Raw genomic sequence first — 9,657 nt, 5'->3', positions numbered from 1 at the left:
ACACACACACACACACACAGTGAACCAGTAAACACACCAGCTCCACAGTCGGACCCTGCAGCAGCGCCACGGAGGCTGAGAGGAAGTGGCAGGGCATCAGAGCGCTCTCAGTATCATAACACGCCGTCAACATGTGATTCATCCCGGCAGCTGTTTGTGTCGGTGCCACCGTGTAAATTACAGGTCAGCGTCTGGGGAGGGGATGAATAATTAACAGGCCCGTGATGGGTTCCCCCGGCGGAGAGGCGGCGCTGACGACGCTGGCTGTCGGCTGGTGTCGTCTCAAACGGGCCAGGTCGACATAAATCACAGCAGAGGTGATAATCCGGCCACAGAGCGGGGACAGCCTCGCAGGCTCGTCTCCCGTCGTCGCTGTCGGGCCACAGGAAACTAAGCGGTGAAGGAGCATCAGCAGTGAACTGATGGTGATGCAGAAATAAAGGTCATTAGTCCGTTAAACCTTAACACCGGTTTCCCTCCAGCAGCAGCAAACAGTCGCTGCTGCTCCTCACTGAAATGTCACACCTGGCGAACTGAAGACGGGGCTCCGTCACTATTTTAGAAGTGAACTTAATGTGCAGTCGGACCAGTGAACGCAGCACGCAGATAATGTTGGCAATTTATCAAAATTGACGAACCTGGCAGTCTGCTCAGAACAAAACTCAATCTGCCGTCTTCTCACAGGCAGAGAAATTGCGACACATTTGTCTTTCATTGCTGCAGGATGTGGAGGCGGCTCCACCTGCACCTGTCTGAACCCCACAGCCTCCTTCACTGACCCTCCGACTCTGACTCATCTGTAAATGGATGTTGGTGTCGAGCGGTTGTTTTATGACTTGATAGCTTTGTTTTATCTCTGAAGTCTGTTCTCTTGTTCGACGCAGCTGGTTTGAAACATGGAAATTAATAAAGCAGGAAATGACTTTAGATAAACACAGCAGGCGAATGTGTTTCAATCAACAGGTGATATTCTCCAGTGTGTGTGTTGCTGTTTGCACAGTGTGGGGACTATGTTTTTATTTTAATTACATAAGAATATAAGATAATAAACCTAAGAAAAATCAGGTGTAACCTGACTCAGTACGCCACCCAGGTCTCGGTCCTGGCCATGGTTATCTCCCAGAATGCAACCGCTCACTAATGCTGCAGGAATGTGGTCTGGCATCATCACCATCCCTGCACACAAGACGGTATCAACCCAGATGGTGAAACCAGGCAGATGTTCTTTGACCTGTAACGCTGGGTTGCGTTGGTATTTTCAGAATCATGTGACGTTACAGGGCAGAGCTACACGAACGCTGCATTACCATGAATCGAACCAACAACCTTCTGATTAGTGGGCGACACAGCCGCCCGGTCTCACAAGTTCAGGGTTAGGGGAAGTTCCAGCATTACAGGTTCGAAAAGAGCGATTTGTTATTGCGGGCATGTTAGCATGCTAATGTTAGCATTTAGCTCAAAGCTCCATTGCACCTAAGTTACGATGGTATGAACCAGAAGAAGCAGCACATTTAAAAACAAATGTTCAAAACTTTTACTTGATAAATAACTTTAATTTTAATTAATCAACTATCAAAACAACTGTTGAGTTATTTTCTGTTGACAAATTAATTAATTAAGCACTAATAAGCAGCATTAGTACATGTATCTTAGTGATTCCAGACGCAGCTGAACTTCTGACCTTGTACTGTACATCACGTGTGTTCAGGGATTCATACATGATGAAATCCAGTCACCTGTATGTTCCACGTACTCAGCCCACATATTTCCCTCCAATTAAACTGAGCTGTGTGTCAGGTAATGTCAGAAACCGTAGTTCAAACACGCCGTCGCCCTGTCAGGACTTAACGCTGAGCTATCGACAGCTTCAGTCCAAACACATTATGTCGTTACTCGTCTTAATCTGGCGTGTGGTGCTGTCAGCCGCTGTCGACCGCCGCCTCATTACACTCCTCTCAACCTCGGCTGCTGATAACACCCATGGAAGGACGTGTGTGTGTGTGTGTGTGTGTGTGTGTGTGTGTGTGTGTGTGTGTGTGTGTGTGTGTTCAGGAGAAACATGTTTAACTCCACTCAGCGAAACGTCCCCCTCCTTGTCTCAGTGACGCGCTCCAACCTCTTGTTCAGAAGTGGCCCAGATTCAGAACAAACACTCGTGTTCAGGCCACAATGACGAGACAATTTGTTGCATCTGGAGGGTTTTTGAAGCGTCTGTGACATCACTGCGTGTCCTTGCGTTATTTTGGTACGTATGAGTGTGTCTGCTGACTGTCTGACTCAGATTAGTCTGTGGAGACAATGAAGACTTTCAGAAACAGAAGAGTGACTGGATTCACCCTACAGGGCCTCATCCTGGTTGTTTTTGCAGTTAAAAGATCATCGGAATAAATAAAGTTTGATTCAAATTAAATTTAAGTGAGACTTTTGGCTTTAAGTGCAACGCCGAGAACAAACTGCGTTCGTTGCATGTGTGTCTCTGTTGCGCTGCTGATACCACCAGCTCTATCTCTTTACATACACTTTACAGGTTACTCCACTTTTGGATTTCTTTTCATTATTAATTAATTTTTGATTTATTTTTGACAGAAAATGTCACTAAAATGTCTCTGTCACGTGCAGCTGCTACAATGGTTAAAAACATTATTATAAATATTTATATTTGTTCATGTCAGTGTCATGTTGAGATTCAGAGAGGTTCCCACTGTCATCAGGCTATACAACAACTCCGCAAAAGGAAGTGGACTAATCTAATTATTATTGTTCATTTATTATTAACTGTTATTATTATTATCACCAATGAGCTAATGGACATATGACTTTCCCCTAGGGCATACATAAAGTATATATCTATCTAGACATAGAAACTGTCTTTTCTCTGTCTATTTTTGCCAGAAGATGTGTCATGTGTGAAAAATAGGCGAGACGCAGAATCTATAGGTCACGCGACGCAGCATTAAAAACCAAGACGTTCCGCAGCCGCCACGCACACGCTGTGCAGCCAGTTATTACAATTTTTACCTTATTTTACGCTTATTAAGATAATACTTCGTACAGAATCAGGGCTTCATCTTACACCCTGTGCAAAGCAGTTTTACTTTATTTATTTTCCCGTCCAGCACCCATGTATCTGTGCACCCATGGGCGTGTTGGTCTTAAAGAGGTGTGTTCAGGCACATTGTTGGCGCATTGATATCTTGAAGCAGATATCTGCTATCTTGCTTTCTTTAGTTGCAGTACCACAGTTGATCTGTCACCGTGTCCAGGTCCAGTAATGAGACTTTTAGTTTTCTCTTCATTAATCAGTCTGATGTTGTGTTTGTTTTAGCTGTTTGAGCACGGAGATGATCACAGAAACTGCAGAGGCAGTTCATGTTTTTAATGTCCATTTAAGAAGAAAATGTAATGATAAAAGAATTATCAGTTCAATTTAACAACAACCTAAACAGCTGCATCAGCTCCTCCGACTCAGGAAGGTCATTACCTCCATTTTTAATCCATCAACTGTGTAAAAAATATCGTCGTTAGTTTAATCACTTCAGATTTCGTACTCAGCTTCACATGTAGAAAAAAACTTCCATGTGACATGTATTATTTCCACCGTGATGAAATAATTGTGAGGTTGAATCCAGTCCACACTGTTCACCATTATCATGCCTGTCATTATTAAAGGCTTTTAACATAATTATGCTACTTATAAAACTTGTATTTGTTCTACCTCAGAAAACCTGAGGAACTCCTCTGTCCTCACCTTCTGTCTGGTCCACTTTGCTGCTTGGATGATTTTGTCCTGCAGTTACACAAATATGGATTTATGAGATTTCAGCATCAGTCCATTTTGAATGTACCCAGAAGTGCAGATCACTCTTGGCCATTTTCTGATACGAGCTCACCACTCGCCAGGTCAAAGTGACACGGAGCAAATTCATTTCAGACACTGCGACTGCACTTTAACTGAAGCTCTGTGGCTCGTACGGGACTCAGTCAGTGGAGTTTGAAGTGCTGTAATGCAGCACCCAGATATATAATTTCTCCCAAGCACTAAATTGCGATTATTAAGATGCATCATATTTTGAAAGCTTTTTCAAATTCTGCTCAGAGGCATCCGACATACGCCAGTAAGAGACGGACTGAGGGAGCGACTGGGGCAGATCCGTCGCTGCTTCTGCTAATTTCACAGTGGAGATAACATCAAGGTCACATCTCCTCGCCGAGCTCTGAAAGGAATTCTGCCACACGGAGAAAGAAAAATTGCTAATTAAGGTAGACGTATGTGAAGTAGGTTAATGGAGAAAAGGTTCATCAGAAAAAATTACAGCTCTTCATCACAAAATAACTGCCAGGATGAATTTTAAAAGCCACAGGCTGATGATTTTCCCTCCGGTTCATTCTTCACTTGAACACACTGAACCTGGTTTAAAAAAAGACTAAATATAGAGAAGTCCGTCGTTCTTGCTTCTGGGCCAATTTACAATAAATCTACCCTTATAAAGGATTTATAAATGGCTTATAATTAGTTATTAAATCAACTGTTAACACTTTATTAATCATTATAAACAAGTTATAAAACAGTTTTCATACATTGATGCAGGCTCACTCTTCAGCACGATCAAGTTAATGCGTACATCCTCTGGATGTATGAACATATACGTTTCTAACATATATGAAATACCCATAGTAAAATTTGTATATGTGTATATATATACAAAATATCTATGTGATTAATTTTTACATAGGACACTTATGTTTTCTATGTCAAAAAAAAATTATGTGTTAACATGATATATTTAATTTATTTATACAAGTTTATTAAAACGACATACATGTTAAAAAATGTATGTGTTTATATATGTTTTTCTTACTGTCTCAGACTTTTGGACTTTACTGTTATAGAAATAAAAACAATATAGAAATACATACATAAATGTATATATTCGTATAGGCTAGATATATATTACAATATATGAAATTGTTCCAATTTCTAATAAGTTTCATATATAATTTTACATATATGTACATATAAAATATATAATATATTACATTTGCGTATGGGTTCACATTCGTTTTTTCTGTGGTGCAGCAGGGAATTTGTGTCATATAGACTCATATAGACCTTTTTTTTATTCCTACAAAAAGGTTCAAGCTTGTTTTTGTTTTGTTTTTCTATTTTTTGTGAGTCAGTAAATTCAGCTCAGAATCAATATTTATGTATCCAAGCGCCTCCTCAGTCAGCCGGCCTCCCGGAGCGGCACGGGGAACCGCCGACAAATTTCCATTTAAAAAGTCACTGAAGTTATAATTCACAATGTTCCCGTTGCTAAGTGATAAATCAGAGCCGGGACAGGCCCATAACAGTCCAGAGGGAAGATGAAGGGCGCTGGTGCTTCTCCTCATAAACATGACAACCTGATTGAGGAAGGATGAGATGAACGCCACCACCACCTCCTCCTCCTCTTCCTCCAACCTTATTAGTCTCAATGTGTCCGCGGATCAGATCTTTGTTTGAGTGATAAGGCGGCGGCAGGAAGTGACGCCGGAGGGATGATTTTAGAGGCTGATGATTAATGATAATGAAATGAAAGCGATAATTGTGCCGGAGATTTGCTCTTCCATCAACAAAGGACCTCAACCCACAATTTTTTCCCCTGAATTTTGGTCTTTTCTTTCTCTTGTCAGTGGTAATGAAGCAATTATTCATCCCATCTGGAAACTAAACATCTGTCTCTCACTGAAGGTCAATCTCACATTTTCTCTCCTGCTGCTGTTTGTTTTGCAGAAGCTGTTAATATTAAAAACATAATGGGGAAAGTTAAAGGTTCTTATGTGATTGATTTTTGAAAACTGAAAACACCAGATAAACCTACATTACATTTATTTTAAACGTTAATGATCAACGTTATGATGACGTTGACCACAGTGCATTTAGTTTAGATATTTCTGATCAAATATAGTAGTATCCTGACACACCGCTGACCACTTTGTTTAAACACTATTCAATTACAACATTATCACCATAATCACGAATGTCGCTGACTGACTGAGTGATCATAGTTTCACCATTGGTCTGCCGAATGCCACATGGCTGATTAGGAGTCTCCCCATTGGCCACCTCTTGAGGAGGTCCTTAAGTTTTAAAAGTAAAAGAAGTGCAGAATTATATAGTTGGATTATAATGTACCTGAAATAAATGTTTGTGCTTGTGTTTTTATTTATGTATTTTCTAGCAAAAGCTTCTCAAGACTTTCCAGCATGAGTTATTATTGATATTGTGAAACTCGGCACTGCTCACTGTTGAATTCTGGGATTTGGCTTCGCCGATGGAACAAAAATTGAAATCTGGGATCTTTAAACAAAAACTCCCAGCTGTTCTAACATCATTAGATTTCTCTGCCCAGAAAGAATCTATTGCAAACACTTACATTTCTTTCCTTTTACTTTCTTCTTTCCGTCTCCATCTCTTCAGGACTCTGGGCTACAAGAACCGATTCGTTCGAGTTCCTGACGGTCACTTCTGGATCGAGGGGGATCATCACGGACACAGTCTGGACAGCAACAGCTTCGGACCGGTAAGAACTAAACCCACCGCCATCGCACAATATGGGTCCAACCAACCAATCAATACATTAATTCATAAATGTAATGTACAGATTGATCACATTAGGCTGCCTAACAGACACAGAGCCACTGCATAGTTACACAACAATAAAAAACAATAAAATAATTCTGCTGTGACATCACAACTAAACTGTAAAACTGCAAAAATAAAAATGTGAAAGAATATTTAAAGCTTCACTATGCGCTAGCTTCTGGAAATGAAGCTAGCGCTAACATGAGATCTCTCCTAGCGGCCCCCGCCCCACCTCCTCATTACGCTCTGCTAAACCCTTCACCTACATCCTCGTCGTGTTTGCCGTCTCCTCTGATGCAGGAGTCTGGAGCTCACTAGCCTGTGAGTTGGCGTCAGTAGCGACGTCCTCCAGCTGAAAGCCTCGGTGCAGGAGGAGTCGTACAGACCTGAAGCGAGTTCACGTATTAATCGACCGTTGTCAGCTCCCGGGAGGGAAAATCTCTGCACTGCTGCCAGAGCTGTTCAATGAGACTGAGTCACAGAAGCCTCTGACAGCACCTCTCCACGTTATGTTAGATATGTTCTGGAGCTTATCTCAGATATAAAATATATATATATATATTATATATATATATAGCTATATACTGTAGCTTTAACTCATCGATTTAAGGTTTTGTCCAAAACATACCCAATACACAAAAACCCACTGCTTTATTACATACATTAAAAAATTATCTTAATATGATAGCTCCATGTTTTCTTCTTCTTCTGTATTTTATTTGAAGTGTTGATCCATTAGAAGATATAAAAACCATCTCAGTGTAGTTTCACATCTCCTCTCTCAGGCTTCTCTCTGCAGCTCTAATAACAACAGGTCGGTGAGCCAATCAGAAGAGAGGAGGCTCTGAGTCTCTCTTCTGATTGGCTGAAAGTTTTCTGAGGGATCCAATAAAAATATAGCAGATTTCAGGTAAAAACACTCAGAGAAACCAAATCCTGCAAGGTTTGGATGGTGGGTCCAGGTGGGTGGGGCTTGGTGACTGCTTTGTTGTGACATCACAAAGTTCCAGAAGTCCTGACGGCTGGTTTTAAGGCTCAGTTTCTGAATACAGGCTGTGTGCATTTCTCTGTGGACTGAGGCTTTAATACTTTCACAGTATTAATATAGAAGCTAGATCTGATCTATAATCACACTACACATGGACACAGACCTTTAGATTGTATGGGACCTTTAAGGTTTTAATTCTTTCATTTATATGGATGACAGTTTGGTGACATATAAAAGCCAAGAAGGCAAAAGCTGTTGTCTAAGAATCAAACATATTTTGCTGTTAAAGCCTCAGTTAATGACGATCGTGAGGGATGCTCACCCCGTCTTCTCATAGTGAATCCACTGATACATTTTCATGAGAGGTTGCCTTTTTAGAGGAGATAGAAACTCAAGGGGAGGTGGTGTGGCTGTTTACCTGCGCTGTTTTTCAGTCACAGATGAAACTGGTTAGTTACTGTGGTTGCAGTTCACACTTCTTCTTATGTTGACTTAAACTGGTTTGAGTCTTGAGTATTTGAGACTAGTTTTAGTGATCATCATCTGGTGATGAGCAGGAATATAAGCATTTTGTTGAGCAACCCGTCCTGTCTGATCTTCTTTGAAAGTGACATTCATGAATCTGCTGAAATCCCTGATGTTGACTCAGCTCTTGACCACTTTAAGTCCATAACCACGCACCCTTTAAAAAAACAAAAAACAGGGTGCAGAGCAGGTCAAGTCCCTGGTTCTCAGCTCAAATCTCATCCTCGCTGAAAGAGAGAAATAAATCCTGGGCTATTTCAGGTGAACTGGCGAGCCCGGTCACTGGCCGACTCTCAGGTACTTTAGAAACAAATGCACAGCCGCAATAAGGAAGAGTAAAGTTAATTCACTTTTAATTCCCAATTCATATTCACATCCATCAAATCTGTAAATTCTCTTGAACGGAAGTCTTCACCCTCATTTCCTCCTCTCACTTCAGCTGATGGATCCTAGATATCAGATCATAAAGAGACTTGTGTTGCTTTTAATGAATTTTCCAGCTGCTGGCAGCCACTTTGAAGAAAACTTATCCAGGTACCCCTCTGCCCACTCTTGATCCTGACTCTCAGACGTCGCCAGGGCCTCATTTTACGCTACAGCTCCTCTCTTCCAGTGGCGTGGCCAACACCTTACTCATATTATATTTCAAATATTCAGTTGCTGACAGCTACATTACATATATTTTTAACTTTCCTGTCTTATCTGGTACAGTTCCCACAGTTTTGAAGGCTGCATATGTGACTCCACATTTATACTAAACAGTTACAGGCCTTTCTCTAAATTGACGTACCTCGCGAAAATACTTTAATCTCTAGTAAATGACAAACTTAAATCATTTCAGCACTCTCTATTTTAAGTAAACATTAATCTGGTTTTAGAGAAAAGCACAACACTGTTACTGACAGTTCAACTTGGGATAATAGGCAACACTGCGCAGCTCTTTTTATTGATCCTTTCAAAGGTATTCAATACAGCTGATCATGCATTGCTCGTAAAAAAAACTAAAAAACTTAATATTGGTTTTGATGAAGTTGCGTATAATTGGATCCAGAGTTATCTTGTGGACAGACAGCAGTGTGTAGCAATAGGAAGTGTTAAATCTGAATTTGTTCAAATTGCAAAAGGTGTCCCACAAGGTTCAGTCCTAGGACCTCTTCTATTCTGTTCTCTTTATATACAATATTGTTTCTGCTGCAGCTGAATATAATATCAATCTCTATGCTGATGATATTACAATCCTCTGTAGAATCTCTCCAGAGTTGAGGCAGCTTCCATTTTAGATTATAGTGACATTCAGGCATTCTCCTCGCCTGTCTGAGAGGCATGAGTTGCATATGTATTTGTTTATTTAAAAGGCCCTGATTGGAAAGCTGCCTTCATACATTATTTAGTTCATACTCGCTTGGAAGATCTGCTTTTGACTTCTTTGCACCATCCACCTGCAAGTCACCATTAAATATGAATTTGTTGGTCCCTCTTAGTCATTTTAAATCCATAATCTCCAACCTTTTAACTTCTT

At 40.7% G+C, this 9,657-nt stretch overlaps 1 protein-coding gene across 1 annotated transcript in view; it reads left to right on the top strand.

Annotated features, from left to right (window-relative positions):
- The window catches only part of immp2l (inner mitochondrial membrane peptidase subunit 2), a 111,684-nt gene that overhangs the window by 94,361 nt on the left and 7,666 nt on the right, over positions 1–9,657 (top strand). The window contains exon 4 of the mRNA XM_023426898.2: positions 6,461–6,563. Within this exon, the coding sequence (XP_023282666.1) occupies positions 6,461–6,563 (103 nt within the window). The remainder of the gene's footprint in view (positions 1–6,460; positions 6,564–9,657) is intronic.

This window comes from Seriola lalandi, unplaced genomic scaffold (genome assembly GCF_002814215.2).
Source record: "Seriola lalandi dorsalis isolate HSWRI2012SDOR001 ecotype SW California unplaced genomic scaffold, Sedor1 jcf7180002054847, whole genome shotgun sequence".
NCBI lineage: Eukaryota > Metazoa > Chordata > Actinopteri > Carangiformes > Carangidae > Seriola > Seriola lalandi.
The sequence above is the reverse complement of the archived record's forward strand: the minus strand, read 5'-3'. Positions and strand labels throughout refer to the sequence as shown.